The sequence below is a fragment of the Phyllostomus discolor genome, chromosome 3 (assembly GCF_004126475.2).
Source record: "Phyllostomus discolor isolate MPI-MPIP mPhyDis1 chromosome 3, mPhyDis1.pri.v3, whole genome shotgun sequence".
Classification (NCBI taxonomy): Eukaryota; Metazoa; Chordata; class Mammalia; order Chiroptera; family Phyllostomidae; genus Phyllostomus; species Phyllostomus discolor.
In genome coordinates, this window is record NC_040905.2 from 89549547 (window position 1) to 89571867 (window position 22321).

The 22321-nt window shown below is 40.9% G+C and overlaps 1 protein-coding gene across 2 annotated transcripts in view; it reads left to right on the top strand.

Moving 5' to 3' along the window:
- The first annotated feature begins 1628 nt into the window (after positions 1-1628).
- Positions 1629-22321, top strand: part of LOC114492349 (cytochrome P450 3A12) — a 192284-nt gene continuing 171591 nt past the window's right edge. For both annotated transcript variants that reach the window (XM_036019883.1, XM_028506593.2), the window contains exons 1-4: positions 1629-1781; positions 7479-7572; positions 9451-9503; positions 11294-11393. In XM_036019883.1, coding sequence (XP_035875776.1) covers positions 1711-1781; positions 7479-7572; positions 9451-9503; positions 11294-11393 — 318 coding nt within the window. In that variant the 5' untranslated portion in view covers positions 1629-1710. The remainder of the gene's footprint in view (positions 1782-7478; positions 7573-9450; positions 9504-11293; positions 11394-22321) is intronic.

Here is a 22321-nt window from a genome sequence, read left to right on the forward strand (position 1 = left end):
AACTAAAGGAGTTCATCATCACCAAACCATTATTATACAAAAGGTTAAAGGGACCTATTTAAGAAAAAGAAGAAGATCAAACTAGGAACAATAAAATGGCAAATATACATATCTATCAACAATTGAATCTAAAAAACAAACTAAGCAAACATGGAGAACAGAGACAGAATCACGTATACAGAGAGCATTTTGATGGTTGCTGGGTGGGTGGAGGGTGTGGGGGAATGGGTGAAGAGGTGTAAGGGTACAGCAGTACAAATTTGTTGGTACAGAATAGCCATGGGGATGTGAAATACACTATAGGAAATGGAGTAGCCAAAGAAGTTACACACAGGACCAATGGACATGAACAAAGATGTGGGGATTGTCTGAGAGGGTTGGGTGTCCTGGGTAGCCAGGGGCAATGGGGAAAAATTGGAATAACTGTAATAGTATAATCAATACAATATAATTTCTTTTTAAATTTAAAAAATCCTACTGGTCAAAACTGGAAGCCAAATGCTCTGGCCCTGTTTTCCCCCCAAAAGAAGCTCATGTCATTTTTTTTGAGTTTTGCATGCTATGTGTGCTTCCCATAGTGACATCTGCCATGTCAAGTGTGGGTAAGGTGTTGGGGGTTCACTTGGTCATTCAGACTGCTATTCTGCTATTCTCCACTTCATACCATTGTTCTTGGACTTGTAGTCTTTCTAGAGAGAGGGATCCATCCATTGGTCATGAAACTGACTGCTTGTCTACCACAGGATGCTCTGAGGGGTGGAACAGAAAGCGGAATGAATTGATAAGCTTAGTGTAGCCATGACTATCTTGTCCATGTCCTGCCTTTCTTGCGGAAGCTCCTTGTCAAGAAAATCCTAATGGGTCAGCCTGAATGTGAGGCAATGATGAATAAGGCACAGCCAGGCCCACTTGTTGTATTAACAATCCAGGAAGATGGAGTAGTCACCAGCTAAACCCCACCAACATTTCTCGATGCCCACTATTCATAAAGTGTTATTCTAGGGACTAAGGACATAATGGTGACTAATACCCAGTCTATGCCCTTAATAAGCTTTCAGTCTGGGAAGTGAATTTGGTTTGTAAGACCCACAGTGATGATGGAGAGTAGACAGGACAATAATAGAATTGTCTGCAGAGACTAGAAGTTGCCCAGAGGAGGAAGCAATTTTATCTGTTCAAGGAGTTTGGATAGGGTGACTCTAACAGAGGAGAATCTGTCTGAGCCAAGTTTTGAAGGATAAGTAGGAGTGTTCTGGAGGCACAGGGTCAGAAAACTGCATGGGTAAAGATATGTACACCTAGGTTTTTTGAAGGATTTCAAGGATGTTTTAGTTCAGGCAGCCATGGAGTCAAGGGCATTTTAAAGATTTACCTCGAGTATCTGGTCATTCAGATAAAATACTGATAAAATGGAGTGAGTTGTTTATTGATTTCCCACAGAATATGATCTGAAAGGTGAAAAAAGTGGGAGTTCCAGGATGCTATGCCAACTGTCAAGGTGGAAAGGGCAGCTACAGTTGGAGGTCAGATGGCCTTTCTGCTGGCTGCTGCTCTAGCCCCACCTACTTTCTCAGCGCCTAATCATTTCCGTTCAGCTGAATCACAGCTGGGTTGGGAAAGAAGGAAGCTTCACACTCGCAGGTTGGTAAAGCATAACACATACTGCTGCAAGGAAAACTCAGAGGAGAGAATCTTGGGAGGAAAGTGGCCATGGACCTGATCCCAAGCTTTTCCACAGAAACCTGGATTCTCCTGGCTACCAGCCTGGTGCTCATCTATCTGTAAGTAAACTGTCCAGGCTCATGTTCTCTGTAATCTTGGACTTGGGGAGCTCACCAAGCCGCACTTTCCCTTCTCTGTTTTAAAGATACAACAGTCAATAAAGGGGAAATTGCTTACATTTTGGGGGCTACAAACACCAAATGGGTTACTGTTGATCTTACCATGATTTTTTGAAGGAGTAATACTCTATTTGCTCCCAACTCTCTATTTCTGTAACCCATACACTTTGGTGACATTATTTACTCCTAGGGTGATTTTTTTTGAATGACTGCTGGTCTGGGTAGACCTAGACTAATTAACCAGAGTTCAGCAGAGGCAGATTAAAAACAATGGGGTTCTGTGTGGTGAGGTCCTCATCCACCTTCCAGCTCTGGGATCCTGGAAGCAAAAGGGTGTGGCCTGGGGTTTGTCTCATTTTCTTCACCTTCCAAGTTCAGGGTCTGCTGCAAGAGATGTATGCAAGGATTGGCTTTTGTGTCACTAGGTTTGTTCCTGCTCCTCTTCTTCCCACTGCCTGGCATAATTTGCACCATGAGCCAGGGTGCACTCGACTTCCTGGGGGGCCGGATACTGTCCCTTTCGCTTCATGCTAGGTCTTCCCTCTCTTCAGTGTCTCTCCCCAGACACTCTCCTCCTACAACTCAGTTCTGTCACCCTATAATAGGCAGAACTATTGAAGTATTCCCTCTACATGAGAAAATTAGAGCAGAAGAAACTTTCAGAAATCTTGACATTGTACTCTTTTATTTCACTTTTATCTTCTAGTCTTTGCAGTGGGTTGGCATCATTATAGAAATTTATTTTCCCCCTGATATGAAACCTGCTAACAGCCTGTAAAGGCACAACCCCACAAGCTGATTCACATTTAAATATTTTTGCTAGTAAGTTACCGTACAGGAGGATGAATCAAACCATCTAGCAGAGGAATTCCTTTCAAGAGTGTGATTCCTAATATGGAGGCATAGGTAGATACACTTTGCCTTCTCACGCAACCAAAAGAAGGACAACAACAAATTTAAAAACAAAAAACAACCAGATCTGCCAGAAAGTTGAACTGTATAGAAGTCCAACAACCATGGAATGAAAGAAGAAACATTCTTCTTTAATGTAGGAGGGTCAGAGACTGACAGCTTGGGGAGAGGATGCATGGCAAGGTGATGGCTTGAGGACTGGGCAGGCAAGGTGGCGCCTGGTGGTCCCACATTTGCAGGTGGATAAACCAGAAGAACAACTGGGAAGTAAGACAGACCACACAACTCAGGGTTCCAGGGGTGGGTGGGGGGAGCCTCAAAACTTCTGGCTGTAAAAACCCATGGGAACTGTGGTGGCAGAAGAATCTCCCAGTCTCACAGGAGAGTTCATTGGAGAGATCCACAGGGTCCTAGAACATACACAAAACCACCCACCCAGGAATCAGCACCACAAGGGCTCAATTTGCTTGTGGGTATCAGAGGAAGTTACTGAAAGCAGGGGGAGATCTGGTCAAACAGTATTGTTCTCTCTCGACCCCTCTCCCACATACAGTGCCACAGGGTTGGCCTGCCCTGACAAATACCTAAGGCTCTGTCCCTTACAGTGTTACAGGTGTGCTGAGACAAAGAAACATGGCCCAGATGAGAGGACAGATCAAAATTCCAGAAAAACAACTAAGCAATGAAGAGAGAGCCAACCTATCAGATGCACAGTTCAAAACATTGGTAATCAGGATGCTCACAGAAATGACTGAGTATGGATGAAAAATAGAGGAAGAAATGAAGGCTATGCAAAGTGAAATAAAGAAAAATATACAAGGAACCAACAGTGAAGGGAAGGAAACTGGAACTCAAATCAACAGTTGGGAGCAGAAGGAAGAAATAAATATTGAACCAGAGCAGAATGAAATAATAAGAATTCAAAAAAATGAGGAGAGGTGAACCTCCAGGACAACTTTAAACATTCCAACATTCAAATCATAATGGTGTCAATGGAGAAGATGAAGAATGGGAAATTGAAAACTTATTTGAAAAATTAAAGGAGAACTTCTCTAATCTGGCAAATGAAAACAGACTTCCAGGAAGTCCAGGAAGCCCCAAAAGTCCCAAAGCAGTTGGACCCAAGGAAGCACACACCAAGGCACATTATGATTACATTAACCAGGATTAAAGATAAGGAGAAAATCTTAAAAGTAGCAAGAGAAATGGAGACAGTTACCTACAAAGGAGTGCCCATCCGACTGTCATTTCTCAAAAGAGACCTTGCAGGCAAGAAGAGGCTGGAAAGAAGTATTCCAAGTCATGAAAGGCAAGGACTTATGTCCAAGATTACTCTATCTAGCAAAGCTATCATTTAAAATGCAAAGGCAGATAAAGTGCTTCTCATCTAAAGTCAAGTTAAAGGAGTTCATCATTACTAAGCCCTTATTATATGAAATGTTAAATGGACTTTTCTAAGAAAAAGAGGAAAATAAAAAATACCAGCAGTAAAATGGCAACAAACTCACAACTAGCAATAACTAAACTTAAAAAAAATAAACCCAATAAACCCAAACAAAAACTAAGCAAACAACTAGAACGGGAACAGAATCACAGAAATGGAGATCACATGGGGGATTATTAGCGAAGATGTGGAGGGGAGAGAATGGGGGAAAAGGTACAGGGAATAAGAAGCATAAATGGTAGGTACAAAATAAACAGAGAGAGGTTAAGAATATTATAGGAAATGGAGAAGTCAAAGAACTGATATGTATAACCCATGGACATGAACTAAAGGGCAGGAGGAATGCTGATGGGAAGGAGGTGGGAATAAAGGGGAGAAAAAATTGGGACAAATGTAATAGCATAATCAATGAAATATACTTAAACATTTTTAAAATTGTTTTTCAAGTACAGTTGTCTCCATTTTCCCCCCTGCACGCTCCCATGCCCCACCCATCCCTGCCTCCCACCCTAGATCCTATCCTCCTCTGGCTTTGTCCATGTGTCCTTTATACGTGTTCCTTGACAACCCTTCCCTTATGTTCCCCATTATTTCTCTCCCTGCTCTGCTCTGGCTACTGTCTGTCTGTTCTTTACTACAGACCTAAAAAAAAAAAGGAGTGGGAATGCTGGCATCACAGAGCAGGTTGGGACAGGAGGTATTTTGGACATGTGGGTAGGAAAAGCCCCCTCCAAGTCCTGTGCTACTCCTATCTCAATTTCACTTTCTTTAAGAGTAGAAATCATGGTGATCTGAATATAGAAAACATAAACATAATTTTAATCCTTTGAAAGAAATGTTACAAATACTGGGTGTCATGGAAACATGTTTTCTGTCTGATGACATTTTGGAATTAATTGATAGTGTTTAACTTCATTCTATTCAATATTAGATTTTTTTTTTACTGAGATAAGACTATTTCTAGCCTGTTCTTTCTGTAGAATAAAAGAGGCTGTTGGTCCAGGATTTGTGGCTACAAAGCTGTGTAAGTAACCTCACCCAACTAGAATAATATATGAAATATGAGTCCATTGTACAAGCACATACATGCATGACATAGATTGTGTATATATATATATATATATATATATATATATATATATATTTAAATATACTTGTCTAACTGGTTATTTTAATCTCAGTGCAGGTGAGTAAGCAAGATTGTGAGGCAGTGGTGGTAAGACAGGTCTTCTGGAAGAAGTGGAAGGATATTTCTTTCAGAAACCCTGACCTCACAGGGCAGCAGGGTAGACATCTCTTCTGCTTGAACCTGGGGATAGGGACACCATCTAAGTCACACCATGTGGTCTGTGTGGCAGTGGGCCTGTCACTAGATGCTGTCACCACTGGATAAACAAATTTGGTGCCTTAGGAGACACTGGTACAGCTGTGAGTCAGTTGCTGTAGACACACCATGCCCTCTTATAGCCATGCAATGTAAATGCAACAGAAATGACTGGCTTTACCAAAAGCAGCATTACTCTACCAAAAAGGGGAAAGCTGGAAAAAAGCCATGGAATTCACCCAGGCCATCCTCTGCCTTGCTATGGAGCATGTGAGTTTAGATACCAGACCAGGTCCCTTGGAGGATCAACATTGCTGACACATTCACTCAAGTGCTTGGCCTCACTTGAGAGTTCATGGAACATGATGAAGTTCAGAAGCAGAAATGGTTTTAATTGATTTGCCATGGTTGTCATGGAAAAGGAAGAACTGGGGTGGGACTATCCAAGGGTATTGACAGTGAATGCACACAACTTCACCAGGTTTCTGGAGGAAGGATGCACACACCCATGTGGGCCTGGCTCAGGTGCCTCTGCCATCCTTGAGCATGAGTCCTTTTATGCATTATTTTACTTTTTTTTCATCACTTATTATAAGATCATTAATATTGCACAGAATGTTAGAAACCTATACTTTCTTAAAGGCCAACCTCCAAAGAAGAAGAGACAAAGTTGTAATTCAGCTTTCTGAAACATATTTTATGTTGTTTAGCACATTTTTTTGCAATAAACAGGAAGGTGCAGAAGTCTGGAAGGCCCCTTTTAGTGGAACGTGCTGGTAGGGCATGCTGAACAGTTATACAGAGCCTCCTTGTCAGCCATACTTTTCTAATTTGCCTCTGTGGGGTGAGTCTTGTAGGCCCAGCAACTTCACCCTTAAAATGGTTGTCAGCAGCCTCTTTCCTCAGCCTCTCCTTGCCCTCCAGTCTTCCATCTCTCAGTGATGCTGGAGTGGGAAGGCTTGCAAGGATTCAGAACCCCCAGCTATGAAATGCCACACATGACACAGGAAAGATGAGTCACAGGCAGGCCTGCCATGGGAAGCAGCAGCCTTACTGGGACTTTGAGATAGCTGACACACAGAAGCAGTAAACAAACTGCTTTCTGGCCTCCTTGAGAAAACGAGGGAGCCTGGCACTAGGCTTAGCAGGTGAGTATCACAGGCTGGAAGACCAGATACCTCGAGGGGAAGAATGGCCTGGAAATGCATCTTTACTCATTGGTACCTTTATACTGTTCCATTCAGGAAACACATGGGTCCCTCACCCTTCTCTAGAGCTCAAGTCAATCACATTGCCTCACAACACAGACTTGGGTGTAGCTCACAGGCACTCACGTTTCTACAAGGCCAGTGGAAGCTTTGAACACAGTTTTCATTCTGTGGGTAAGATCACTGTAGCTATTATAAGGCCTTCCTATGGTGATATACAAGTATATAAGTAAAGCCAAATCTTAAAACAGAGTCATGGCATAGAGGGAAGTAAAGCTTAAAAGTCATTGAACAAACTATAAGGAAACTGTCTCGGTAGGCTCACATTAGCTCTCTGCTATTGAGTGAGTGCAGTTAAGCAAAATCTCATCATTGGAGCAGAATTTATTTTGTGTGTGTACATAGAATACAATCTCAACATCATTGAAGAGTCAGCTTACTAAAGAAATGACTGAATTTTTTAGAAATATTCCAACCTGAAACTCTCAGAGGTACTCACATTTGGGAACATTTAACTAGTACTCACTCATATTGGGTCTGTGAAACTTCAGCTGCTTTTTTTATAATGATCATTAACTTTTGTGCACCTCACAGTGGAAGTGGGAAAGGAGGTGACAAATGAATGTAGTTATTGCTGTTGGAATTGTTGTTACTATTGATTGCCTACATGTTCATTCCCTAGCTTGACTGGTCCAGTTCTGCACCTGTTCCATTAACCCCATAACATGGTTTTCTCCTTCACTTTAAAGATATGGGACCCATACACATGGAATTTTTAAGAAGCTGGGAATTCCTGGGCCAACGCCCCTCCCCTTTGTGGGAACCGTCCTGGGCTATCGTAGGGTGAGTGTTGTTTGAGCTTCCTCTTTTGCTTCTCATGGTTACAAATCGCAGTTGAGTTCCATAGCAAAAGGGCTGTCCTCAAGGGAAAGTTCTGAGGTTTCACACTTTCCAGAAAAGGCATCTTAGGTGCCACCCAGCACAGCACCAGGTTTACCCAGGGCTCTACATCAGCTGTGCCTTGGTTGTGCAGCAGAGCTCTCTGGCTGATTCAGGACTTGACTTGATATTCCAACACTTGTGCATCCAGAGGAGAATTTTCCTTCTGCCAGGTGCAGGCTCCCGGGAAAACATAATTGTACTGACTATTAGGAGAAAAGCATAAAGGGGTTCCTGGTAGTGCCTCATGAAATTGACTATGCTAGAGTCAGACTTTTCTGTTCATAGGCTACACTCTGGGTGGCCTTTTTTTCCTTCTTCGCCTGGACAGCTGTGAAACTTCAGTGTATGAGGCAGCCCAAGTATTCACCATTGGGTAATTTGCACATACATCCTTGAATTCTCTCAAGAATGGCTAAATCCCTGCTGTTATGTCCATGGCTTTAACTCACCCTTTGGTTCCCATGATATCTTTGTAGGACTTGAAAGATGGAACAAGAGTTTTCTGCCTTACTTCTCTGCCCTCAAAGGAGACAGCTGTGGCTGAGTCTGAGAGGGAGTGGGTATAACTGATCTAAGATGCTGTTTGCCTCTTCAACTTCTAAAAGAGTTGTGTTTTTTTTTTAAGAAACAAAAGCACAGTTACTTATACAAAGTCATTAGAAAGAAAATGATTTGATAAAGTTATTAAAAATTTAGTTTATCTGAAAGAAATGAACTCCGTGACACATGAATTCTGAATTTTGGTAAAGCCTTCGTGGTTGATTCAGTCCTGATGCTTTGCCCGGGGCCCAATCCTTGGTTGGAAAGCAAGAGTTCTCATTCCTTAGGCCAGCAGGTAGAGCCTGTGTGCAGGCTGCTTTGTGCCTCAGATTTTCTATCTCATAAGGGAGAGGCTCGTTTCTCATATTCTCATTTTCCGAGTTGAGGTCTTCAGTGCCTCATCTAGTTCAAGAAATCGTGTATATTTTTGCCTCTGAAAAGATAATAGTTTACTTTCCACCTTTCCTAGATCAGCTCTTTATAGATGCACCCCATGACCCACATGTCTGGAACTACTTTTGCATAGTTAAAACATCAAATATCACAGCTAAACTTAGCCAACAGGAAGATCTGTTATTTTAATTACAGAAGTTAAAACTCAAAGAAAGCATTTTAATTTGCTTTGTCCTTGTGTAGTGCTGGCATCTCCCCAGAAAGTGAATGTTGAGCTAGGAAGCTTGAAAGTGAATAATTTCTTATTCATTCATTCACTTTCTCAACACACACACCTCTTACTCATTTAAATCTGCTAGACTACAAAAGGTCACTGGTGATAAACTTCCTCATTCTGCTAGAATTCAGAAAGGTCAGGTGAGAGAAATGAAAAGGTGCTTAACCAGGAGATCAAAGAGTATGCAGGCCACTTTTACTCTCCCTCAGCTTCAGTCCTGGAGTCTATGGAGATGCTAATTCCTGGGGTTATGGGGTTTTAGAGACAATATATGCACAACAAAACCCTTCTGAAATACAGGAGTTACTTAGTATCAAACACAAAAGTAAGTCGAGTATCATCACTACTTAGAGAAAATTCAAGAGTGATTTTAAATTCTCTACAGCAAATATCTCCTCTGTTTCCTCTCTGTTCCCCAAGACACCGCTGAATAAGAGCTTCCCTCTATCAGCCAGTGAAACACAGAAATGCAGTCCATCTGAGTTCATGGGATTCGAGTCATTTGGTCCCAGTGAGAGGTAGAGGTCAGTACATTCAGATTAGTAATCTGATTTTATTTCTCCTTGCAGGGTTTTGTGGAATTTGACCAGCAATGTTTTAAGAAGTATGGAAGAATGTGGGGGTGAGTACTGGGGAAACTCCCGGTGGATATACTTGCTGTTAGGATGAGGGCCCCCATGGTGTGTAGGACAGTCTCAGCCCAGAGCCTCTCGGGATGAAGCACCTATGGTAAAGGTTTTGGAGGCTTGTCCTACCAGGGATCCCAGATGTTACCAGGTGTCCAGGTCTGCATTCTGAATCCAGTTAGGGAGTTGCAGGCTGTCATTACTCTCCAGACTTCAATGGCCTAGGGACTCCTGTCATCACCTTCTGTCCAGTCTCCTCATGCCCCACTTCTCCAATTTTCCTCCCTTAGGTCTCCTTTCATTGGATGAAATGCATTATTTCAGACCCTTCTAATATAGGCTCATAAATGCCTATTACAACTCCTTCCCACATGATTGACTATTAATTAAAAGCCCAAATCCTTCATTTTAAATTTGGACTTGTTATGTCATTGGAAAAAGGCTGTGGCTATAGGTAAACAGAAAGGGAAACCATATCTACTCAGCTTTTAAAAATTTCTCTGTAAATAATGGAGTTTGGGTTTTTAAAAAAATTTAACACAATCTTTCTCAATAGAGGTTTAGTTATGCAAGTCTTGCTTTATGTACTCTGCTCTACTAACTTTGAAGAGATGTAGGATATTTCTAAACCACACTGCTCCCTGGTGGGCTGATGGACTTGAGGATTTTGTAAAGTGGCCTCAGGCAGTCACAGGGGCTGTTGCTGTTAGGAGCTGCTGGAGGGGTGGTGGGTGCAGCTGGAGAGGGCTTGCCCTGCTGCTGGCAGATGTAACCTGCTTGGAGCCCGGGGCCAGTTATGACCCACATGTACAATAAATATAAGTAATGAAAGGAAAATATCTGTAAATGAATTATACATGCTCCTCTGTGTTTTTTATTCTCTTTGTTGTTTGTTTTAAATATTTATAAATTTGATTCTACCAAGGGCCTCTCTTTAGTAGTTAAGATATTTCCTTTAAGCAATTGTAAACTAGTAATCAAATTTTAGAAAAAGAGCATAGAAATCATTCATATTTCTGCTATATCTTTTTGAGCATTCCAAGTCTTTTTTATTTGCAGACTCATTTTTACATATTTGTGATCAGTATGTCTACATTTTTCATCTAATATTCTTTCATATGCATTTTTTATGTTTTTATTATCTTCAAAAGTGTATCTTTTCCTTTTTATTTTTTATTGTATTTTTCCTTTGCCAAAAGTGTATTTTTAAGTGACTGAATGAGTAGTCTCTCCTTATTATTTTTATGTTCTCAGATCATTTACTTGCTTTTATCTATTTACTAACTTCCTTTTTGATATGAAATATTTTAAGCATACAAAAATTGGGAAGAATTTTATATGAAACACTCAGGCACATGACTTAGGTTTAAATGTTCTCATGCTATTTCCAACAACAGGCTGACAGTGACCAGAGGGGAGAGGGGAGGGAATTTCAGGGGAAAAGGGGAAGGGTTTGCAGGAACAAGTATAAAGAACACATGGACAAAAACAAGGGGAGGTGGAAATGGGAAGGAGGTGGGGAGGGCTGGAGGGGGCTGGGATGGGAGTAAAAGGCAGAAAACTGTACTTGAACAACAATTAAAATAAAAAAAAAAGAATAGTAGGATAAGAAATATATAATCTGATTAAAAAGAATAAAAAGTAAAAGGAAAAAACAAAAACCCCAATGATGATCACAAGCAATATGGGTTATGTCACATCAGGATGAAAGTCTGGACTTCCAGACGTGGCTCCAGCTGCAGAAGCCGCCTTGTTAAACTGAATGAGCTCTGCTTTCCCGACACAGGTTCTATGACGGCCGACAGCCTGTTTTGGCTATCACCGACCCAGACCTGATCAAAGCTGTGCTGGTGAAGGAATGCTATTCTGTCTTCACAAACCGGCGGGTAGGTGCCCATTTTTGTTTACATTAATTTTTTATTTATTTTTATTTTAATTTTTAATACTAAAATAATAGATTAACAGGAAGTTACTCAAAGAATCCAGGCATGTCCTATGTTATGTATCTTTGATTTTGTTTCCCCCAATGGTAATATCTTGTATAACTATAGTGCAACATCAAAGCAGGAGATTGACATTGGTGCCATATTAACAGAGCTTACTCAGATTTTTTCATTTTCATGTGCATTCATTTGTGTGTGTGTTGCTTGTAACAATTTATTGTGTGTGTATATTTGTATAACTACCACTGTAAGTTGCCCTCTTACTATTTTTTCATAGTCACAATGTGTAGCTTATCTTTTCCTGTTATCAGGGTCTTTAGCAGAACAAATATGTATACATATATATTTTAATATTGATGAAGCCTATTTTTCAATTTTTAAAATAGGTTTAAATTGGCCTTTAGTGCCAATTCCAAACATTCTTCACCTATCCCTAGGTACCAAAGATTTTCTCTTCTTTCTCTAAACATATACTTTTATGTTTTAAATTTAAGTTTATTATCTACTTTGTGCTAATGTTTATATAAGGTATGAATGCAGGTCAAGGTTCTTTTCCCCCCTGTGGATGTCTGATTGCTGCAGCACCATTTGTAGAAAGGCTATCCTTCCTCCTTGAACAGCTTATGTACCATTGTCAAAAATGTTGGACCTATTTGTGGGGCTCTATTTGTCATTCTCTGTTCTGTTCATTGATTTACATACCTATCCTCTACCAGTACCACACTGTCCTTTTTAAAAAATATGTTTTACTGATTATGCTATTATAGTTGTCCCATATTTTTCTTCCTTTTATTCCCTTCCACCCTGTAGCCCCCTCCCACCATCATTCCCCCACCTTAGTTCATGTCCATGGGACATACATATAAGTTCTTCAGCTTCTACATTTCCCATACTATTCTTGACCTCTCCCTGTCTATTTTGTACCTACCAATTATGTTTCTTATTGCCTTTACCTTTTCCCCCATTCCCCCTCCCCACTGATAACCCTCCATGTGATCTCCATTTCCATGATTCTGTTCTTGTTCTAGTTGTTTGCTTAGTTCATTTTTGTTTCTGTTTTTGTTTTAGGTTCACTTGTTAATCTGTGAGTTTGTTGTCATTTTACTGTTCATATTTTTTATCTTCTCTTCCTTTGATAAGTCTCTTTAACATTTCATATAATAAGGGCTTGGTGATGATGAACTCCTTTAACTTGACCTTAGATGAGAAGCACTTTCTCTGCCCTTCCATTCTAAATGAAAGCTTTGCTGGATAGAGCAATCTTGGGTGTAGGTCCTTGCCTTCCATGACTTGGAATACTTCTTTCCAGTCCCTTCTTGCCTGCAAGGTTTCTGTTGAGAAATCAGCTGACAGTCTTATGGGCACTCCTTTGTAGGTAACTGTCTCCTTTTCTCTTTCTGCTTTTAAGAATCTTGGCTAATGTAATTATGATGTATCTTGGTGTTTGCTTCCTTGGGTCAAACTTCTTTGGGACTCTCTGAGCTTCCCGAACTCCCTTAAAGTCTATTTCCTTTGCCAGATTGGGGAAGTTCTTCTTTATTATGTTTTCAAGTAAGTTTTCAATTTCTTGTTCTTCCTCTTTTCCTTTTGGCACCCCTTCGGTGTGGATGTTGGAACATTTAAAGATGTCCTGGAGGTTCCTAAGCCTGTCCTCATTTTCTCAAATTCTTGTTTCTTCATTCTGTTCTGGTTGAATGTTTTTTCTTCCTTCTGCTCCAAACCCTTGATTTGAGTCCCAGTTTCCATCCCATCACTGTTGGTTCCCTGTAGATTTTTCTTTATTTCACATAATGCAACCTTTATTGCTGCCTGGGTCTTTTTTATGCTGTTGAAGTACCCAGTGATTTCCTGGAGTATCCTGATAACCAGTGTTTTGAACTGTGCATCTGATAGGTTGCCTATCTCTTCATCACTTAGTTGTATTTTTTCTGGAGCTTTGATCTCCTCCTTCATTTGGGACATTTGTTGTTGTTGTTGTTGTTGTTGTTCTTGTCTTGGTGTGCCTGTTACATATAAGGGATGGAGTCTTAGGTTTTCACCAGGGTGGGGCAACCCACATCGCTGCCTTGTGACACTGTATGTGGGGAAGGGGTCCAAGAGGGAACACTGCCACTTGCTCTGCTCTCTGCTGGTTTTCAGCCACTTCCCCTGCTACCCACAATCACATTGGGCCCTTCTGGTGCTGATTCCCAGGTGGTAGGTTTGTGCACGTTCTAGAACCCCGTGGGTATCTCCAAAGAACTCTCCTGTGAGGATGGGAGTTTCTCCTACTGCCACCTCAACCCCCACAGGTGTTTTCAGTCAGAGCCTTTGAGGCTTTATTTCTCCAAGGTGGAATCCTGGGTTGCTTGGTCTGTCTCACTCCCCAGTTGTTTCTCCTGGTTTATCCACACACAAATGTGGGACTGCCAGCTCCTCCAGCTGTCGCCTTGCTGGGAGTCCCCTCTGCCTAGCTGCTGGCCTCCATCCCTCCTACTTGTCTGGATGAATGTTTCTTCTCTAACTCCTTGGTTGTCACACTTCCATACAGTTCAACTTTCTGTGAGTTCTGGTTATTTTTTGTTTTAAAATTTGTTGTTGTTCTTGTTTTGGTTGTGCAAGGAGGCACAGTGTGTCTACCTACACCTCCATCTTGGCTGGAAGTCCCCCGATTTGTAGTTTAATTCTTTTACCATTTTCACCCATTGCTCCAACCTCACTCCCATCTGGAAACTGTCAAAATGTTCCCTGTATCTATGAGGTTGTTTATGTTTTGTTTGTTTGTTTATTTTACCCTTACAGATTCCATATATTAGTGAAATCATATGGCATTTGTCTTCCTCTGTCTGACCTATTTCACTAAACATGACATCCTCTAGGTCCATCCATGTTGTTGCAGATGGCAAGATTTCATTATTTTTTATGGCTGAATAATATTCCATTTACATATGTGCCACTTCTTCTTTATCCATTCTTCTATTGATAGACACTTAGATTACTTCGATATCTTGGCCATTGTAAATAATGCTGCATTGACTTTATGAATGCATATATCTTTTTGAAGTAGTGTTTTGACTTTCTTCAGATAAATACACAGAAATGAAATTATTGGGTCCTTTGCCTCTTGTTATAGCCTTTAAAAATCTATATTGTCTGGTAAAAGTATTGCTACCTCAGCTATTTTTCTGTTTCCATTTTTATGAAATGTCTTTTCTATTTCTTTACTTTCAGTCTGTGTGTCATTCAATCTCATACGAATCACTTGTAGACAATATATGTAAAGGTCTTGTTTTGTTATCCATTCAGCCACCATATATTTTTTTATTGGATCATTTAACCATTTACATTTAAAGAAATTATTGATTGATATATAGTTATTGACATTTTATGATTTATATTGTTTTTTGTTGTTCTTCTCTTCCTCCTCCTTCTTCTTCTTTCTTCCCCTTTCCTTTCCTCTTCCCATTCCCCTTCATCCCCTTCCCTTTTCTCTTCCTCCCCTTCTACTACTCCTCTTTCTTCTCCTTCTTCATTTCCTTCTCCTCTTTCTTCTTCTTCGTCTCTCCTTCTTCCTCTTCTCCTCTTCCTATTTCTCCTCTGTCTTCTTCTAAGTCCCTTTAACATTTCTTTTAATACTGGTTTGGTGATGATGAACTGTTTTAGCATTTTTGTTTGTTTGTTTTTTGGTCTGGAGGCCTTTATCTGTCCTTGGATTCTAAATGATAGCTTTGCTGAGTAAAGTAATTTTGTTTGTAATTCCTTCTTTTTCATCACTTCGAGTATTTTGTGCCAATCCCTTTTGGCCTGCAACATTGCTGTTGAGAAATCAGCTGACAGTCTTATAGGTAACTAACTGCTTTTCTTTTTTTATTATTTTAAAATTTTATTTATTTATTTATTTTATAGAGAGGAAAAGAGGGAGAAAGAGAGGGAGAGGAACATCAATGTGTGGTTGATTCTTGTGCAGTTCTTACTGGGGGCTTGGCCTGCAACCCAGGCACATGCCCTAGACTGGGAATCAAACCATCAACTCTTGTTTGCAGGCTGGCACTCAATCCACTGAGCCACACCTGTCAAGGAATCATTTTTTAAAACTATTTTTTTTTCTTTCTGCTCTGCTTGGGTGTTTGTTCTACCTTGTCTTTCAAAACAGTGCTCCTCAGATGATCCTCTGCTTCATCTTATCTGCTCTTTATTCCTTCTAGTGTATTATTTTTTCTTGACTTTATTTTTTTAATATTAAGTATACAATTATTTTTTTAATAAAAATTCTCAATTTTGTCACCAGTGTGCTATAGTAGACAAGCTCATAAGTTGGAAGTGGGAAGGTAATGTCTCATAATCTTTCTGGAATGCAATTTATTTAGCTTTTTTAAAAGTTGTTGTTCAAGTATGCAACAACATGGTGGAACTGGAGAGCATTATGCTAAGTGAATAAGCCAGGCAGTGAAAGATAAATACCATACAATCAAGCCTCCTGATTTTAATTCTAATGAGTTTTCCATATCTGCATTTTTCTGGATCATTGAGGTGATTAGAATCCTCTTGGGTTCATTCATAATTATTTGATAAAGTTCTAGGTTCTACTTCACACCTAATGAAGCAGAATCTGTCACTCTTTAGATAGTCCATTTGAGAACCAGGATTGAAAACCATTGCATTTTATCTAAGTGCTTCTCAGATAAGGTCAAGTTAAAGGAGTTCACCATGACCAAGCCCTTATTATATGAAATGTTAAAGGGACTTATCTAAGAAAAAGAAGATAAAAAACATGTAGAATAAAATGACAGCAAACTCACAATTATGAACAACCACACCTAAAACAAAAACAAAAACAAACTAAGCAAACAACTAGAACAGGAACAGAACCATAGAAATGGAGATCATATGGAGGGTTATCAACAGGGGAGTGGGAGGAGGAGAGAGAGGGGAAGGTACAGAGAATAAGTAGCATAGATGGTAGGCAGAAAATAGACTCGGGGAGGGCAAGAATAGTATGGGAAATATAGAAGCTAAAGAACTTATGACACATGGACATGAACTAACGGAGGGGAATGTGGGTAGGAGGGGGTGTACAGGGTGGAGGGGAATGAAGGAAGAGAAATGGGACAAATGTAATAGCATAATCAATAAAATATATTTAAAAAAGAAAACTGTTGCACTTTACCTAAAGTAATGATTTTTATCACAAGAAAAGAATATACCACATTTTGCTATGTATAATGTGCACTTTTTTGCCCAAATTTTTGAGGGAAAAATGAAGATGCACATTATACATGGGTGGCACTGGTACATAAAATTTCTTGTACATTGTATCTGTTCTTGTGTTTTGTAATTATTTGTTACATAAAATTTCTTGTGCCATAATATGCTAAAAATAAATGCTAAGATTCCTTTATAATACAGAAAAACAAGTATCTAAGTATAAATAAAAAATTGAATTAAAAAATTAAAGTATAAGATTTTTTTCCTGAAAGTTTGAGCCAAAAACATTGGGTGCACATTATACACAGAAAAATATGGTAATCAAGGATTCTCTTCTCCATCTTTTTATTTTATTTTATTTTTAATTTCATTGTTGTTTAAATATAATTGTCTGCATTTTGCCCCCAGCCACTCCCCTCAACCCAAGCCATCCCCACCTCTTTGCCCTGATCCCACCCTGCCTTGGTTTTGTCCATGTGTCCTTTACAGTTGTTCCTGAAAACCCTTCCCCCCTTCTAATGTACTATTTATTTCAGATACACATTCTTTATTTTTGACTGGGTCTTTTTTATAGTTTCTATGTTTTTTTATCATGCTGTTGAGTATCCTTATAATCATTACTCTAAGCTCTCTATCTGATAAATTGCTTGCCTCCATTTCATCTAGTTCTTCTATAGGATTCTCTTGTTCTTTCATTTGGGGTCTGTTTTTTTGTCTTCCAATTTTGGCTGCTGCTTTGTATTTTCTGCCTTAGCTCCTAAACTAATCAGCTGTTAAACTTATTAGTTATTGATATAATCAAGCTGTAATCTGCAGATAGACTTAAGCATCACAGGGTGGGGCAGAGTAATTCCTGTCAGCGAGGCTATTGCTTCCCCAGAGGTGATGCCACTTGGAGAGGAGTGCTCTGCCTGAGAAGGATTGCTTCTGCAATACAGGGAATGACTCAGCACATGAATCCTGGTGGCTATTCCTTCAGTTCACTCCCCAGAGACACTAACCCCAGACTCTCCTCAAGGGTCTCTAGTCCACTCTGCCCTCCTTCTTCCAGAGCCCAGGGTAAAGGTCTGCAAATGAAATTTTGTGTGTTGGCACTTTAAGAGGCTCTCTTCTTCTCAGCCCTCTCTTCTCAGCAGACAGAAACGTTGCTGCTTTTCACAACTGGATGTTATCTGGGTTCCTTTCCAGCTCTGTTTCTATAGGCTGGGGAGCTCAGCTTAGGGTTTACACCTCACACTTCTCAGGGGGAACCCGTGGCCACTGAAATATTCCTCCAGAACTTCAGCTGCCACCTGTGGGAGCCCAGCCAGCCCTCTTCCACCACCTTCGCATTCCCTACCAGTCTTGTTGTGGTGAAGTGCTTTCTTCTTTCTGACCTTCGTTATAAGACTTCTCTCTAGCTAGTGCTCAGTTGGTTATTCCATGTGGTTTTTGAAGAATTTAGTTGTAATTCCAGAATGGTTCTGGGAAGAGGTTAGTGTAGCTTCCCCTTACTCCTCCTCCATCTTGAATTGTTATACTTCATTTCTGACTGATTTTTTAAAAAATTTTATTTTAATCATTGTTCAAGTACAGTTTTCTCCCTTTTACTCCCAATCCAGCCCCCCTCCCAACCCTCCCCACTTCCCTCCCATTACCATCCTCCCCCTAGTTTTTGTCCATGTGTCCTTTAAATTTGTTCTTGTGAACCCTTCCCATTGTCCCCTGAAATTCCCTCTTCTCTCCCCTGTCTGACTGATTTTTTATGCTGTTGAAGTTCCCACTAAGTTCATTGAGCATCCTTATAATTGGTGTTTTGAACTTGGCATCTAGTAGATTGCTTGTCTCCATTTTGTTTAGTTATTTTTCTGGAGTTTTGTTCTGTTCTTTCATTTGGGACATGTTTTTTTTTTTTTTGGCTCTTCATTTTGACAGCCTCCCTGTGTTTGTTTCTATGTATTAGGTAGAGCTGCTATGTCTCCTGGGCTTGGTAGAGTGGTCTAATGCTGTAGGCGTTCTGTAGGTATTGCTTCTCTGTTCACCCGATCAGGCATTCCAGATGCACCCCCTTTGTGGGCTGTATACACCCTCCTGTTGTAGTTGAGTATTGATTTCTGTTGGCACATGGTTGGAAGGTATTTACCCACCCATGCTGATCACCTGCAAGGAATGGCTACAACCACTGACCACTCACCTCCAACCACTGTGCAGGATCAGCTGTGCTGGGGCTTACCCCACAGAGCATGATTTTAGCAGGACTCTGGTACTTGCTGAGTCTGCCTCTTGAGTGTGTTGCTTGTGGAGGTGGTTGGGTGGTGATGCTTCAGTGTGGCCTGTAACTGTTCACTGGGTGTTTTGGGCTCTGGGGCATCTTGGCAAGTACAGGCCAAGGTCAGAGTCTGTGTTCTACCCCGGGTCTACCTGACATGAGCTACAAAGTGATGTGCTGATGTCTGCCACTTGTGCTGGCCTTGGAGGTGCCCATGAGAGGCCAAGCTATGAACCAAGGATGACTGTTGCTAGTGTGTGGCCTGCAGCCGCTAAGCAAGAGATACAAGGCTTGCTGAGTCTAGATGCTTCTTGTTTGAGAGATTTAAAAAAAAAAAATCTGAGGTATTAGCCGAGACAGTCCATTCATGTGGAAAAGCCTCTGGAAACAGCTTAGGTGTGCCCAAATTTGGGTGGGGAAGGGCATCAGAAAATCACCAGGGAGGGACTAACATGGTGAATCAGGTAGATGGAGTCTCAGATTTGGCACCCATCTGCAGGCTCTGTGGGGGAAAGGCTCATCAAAGGAACAATGGCCTGTCAGCACTTCTATTTGGGAGAAAGCTACCCCTTCCAGCTCTCATCCTGATGCTGGACAATTCAGTTCTTTCCCATATGTCTCTGGTGCCTTTCAAGCTCTTGTCTCTTTGCTGGAACTCAGAGGGAGTGAGTCCATGTGTAAGCCCTTTCAGAGGAACTGCCTGGGACTCTAGAAGCCCTCCATCTCCCTCAGCCTCAATCCCTGTTGGGTTTTACATCTAGATATTATGGAGACTTCTCTTCCTGATACTGGATCCCTGGACTGGAGGTACTGGGGTGGGGCTGAGACCACTTTCTCCTCAGGGGGAACCCTCACAGCTAAGATCTCCCTCCTGACATTTATCTACCACATGAGGGTATAGGATGTGTTTGGATAATTTTAAGTGATCTGTCATTAAATTTACTTCTATTTAATTTGGTCTGATCATGTAGGTCTATGTTGTAGTTTTTGAGTTCAGTCATTGTACTCTTCAGCTTCAAAATTTATTATTTTTTTCCTTTTATGCTTTATATCCTTTTGTTGAACTTTTCTTTTTTCTGATTTTGTTAAATTTTTCAAAAATTAAATTTATTGAGGTAAAATTGGTTAATGGCAATGTACAGACACCATTGCAGGACTACAGGGATCATGAAGAGTCAGGGAATATGACACTAGATGATCTTGTTATATTTTTTATCTGTTTTCTTTAGCTCTCTGAGCTCTGTAGAACAAGTACTTTGAATACCTTGCCAGGGCAATTTGTGATCTCCATTGTGGGGGGAATCTGTTGCTAAGAAGTTTATTATGTTCCTTTGGTGGTGTTGTTTCCCTGATTCTTTGTGAGTACTGTAGTTTTGCAGTGGTGCCAAGAGAGAAATCCCCAGCCCAGGATACTTTCCTTTGCTGAGGAAAGAACAACAGGGTGAGTGACAATTTTCCCTACTCATTCAGGGCATTGAACAAATGACCTGCTGCAGTTTCACTATGCCCACTATATGGGCATAGATGAGAAGTCCAGAGACAATTAAGAACAAAGAAGAGCAGGAACCACCAGTATGAGCCATGTGGCATGACTGACCATGATTTTTTGTGTCCTGCTGCAGAATTTATAAAGTCTTCTTGCAGATTTTATAAAGTAACTTGAGTAAGGAAAGATCTTTACTTGTGGGTTGGGGCACACTGGAACATGCTATGACCCTCATCTAGTGGTGCAGGATGCCTCATAGGGGTGTGTGGTGGCTCCAGGTCTGGGGGCATTTTTGGCCAGATAGCTTGGGTTCACAACATAACCCACTTTATGATCCTTGACAGCAAGAGCTGTGTATGGTCCATGGTGGCTTCAAGGGCTGTTGGGGTCTTCAACAGAATCAACAGGTCTAGTGTTGATGGACTGGGGCAGGCAGCAGTGGTGGCCAAATTTGACAGTATGCAAAATCTTGGGGCTAACTGCAGGCCCATGTGTCCAATGGTGAGATCTAATTCTAGTGGAATGGGCTGGGGCCAACTGTGGGCACAGTAGTAGCTTAGAGTGTTTGGGCTATCAGTGTATACTCATGTAGCTATAGCAGCTACCTACAAGCATATGCACAGCTGTGGGGGCTGGTAAATGGAACTGAGGCTAAAAGTGTGCAGGTATGTGGCTACAGTGGTTAGCTGTAGGCATAGGAGGCAGTGTAGTCCACTAACAGGGGTCAGAACTGTTCTAGGCACCTGAGAATCTTCAGGGGACTGGTCTGGTGTTATGCACATGACCAGTCACAGAGGCCAGGGCTGGCTTCTGGCACTTATCCTGAGGCTCAGGGCATCAGTGATGGCACGAGTTGGGGCAGCACCCTGGGGGTGCTGGTTGAGCAGGACTCAGGCTGTTGGGAATTTGTAAATGTGGGGCTATCAGCAGTAAAATCGGCAGGGTGTTCACAGTGGCTATGCTGGCTATTGGTTTCCTCAGCAGCAAAGGCTGTTGGGGTCTTCTGCACAGCAGGACAAAAAGGTCACAGCAGGTCACTCATGCCACATGGCCAATACTTGTAGTTCCTGCTCTTCCTAGTTCTTAATTGTGTCTAGACTTCTCACCTATACCCATATAATGGGTAGAGTGAATCCATAGCAGGTCATTTGTTCAATGCCTGAATGAGTGGGGAAAATTGTCACTCACCCTGTTGTTCTTTTCTCAGCAAGGGGAAATCTCCCAGGCTTTGGAGTTCCCTCCTGGCACTGAGTGGTGCTGGCCTGGGAGATGAGATGATGCAGGCAAAATAAATTACACTCCCTGTTCATTTTCAGGATTTTTTTTTGTTCCATTCTGTTGCTGATTTTTTGAGTAAACTCCTGAGCTCTCCCAGATCTATTTTTGTGTGTGTGTGGATAGCTGTCTAATTGTTTTTGTTTTGTTTTGTTTTGTTTTGCGAGGGTGGGTGGGTGGTTTGGGCAATGAAGGCAGGAGGCTTCTATTCTACCAGGTGATATTACTCCAGGTTTTTTTCATTATGATATTACCTGTAGGTTTTGTAGATGATTTTATCAAGGTGAGGAAGTTTCCCTTCTTTTCTAGTTGATGAAGTGTCTTTTTGTTGTTGTTGTTTTGTTTTGTTTTGTTTTAAATCATGAGTGTGTGTTTGAGACGTCCATTTTTAAGCAAAATACAGTATTAGAAAAATGAAAGAAAAGTCTCAAGCAGGTTGGCTTGATAGTCCAGCCCCAAATTGAGAAATAGAATTACCTATTTCTTTTTTCTTCTGTCTCTGGTGGGAAAATGTAAGGAAAGAGGATTTCCATGTAATTGTATCATATTTTTTCCAGAATAGAAAAAGATCCCTTATCTTTTAAGTATTAACTATTTTATAAAAAGCCACCGTATAGACATCCCTTTTTTATAAACATCCCTTTTTATAAAAAGACATCCCTTTTTCAAGTTGTTCAT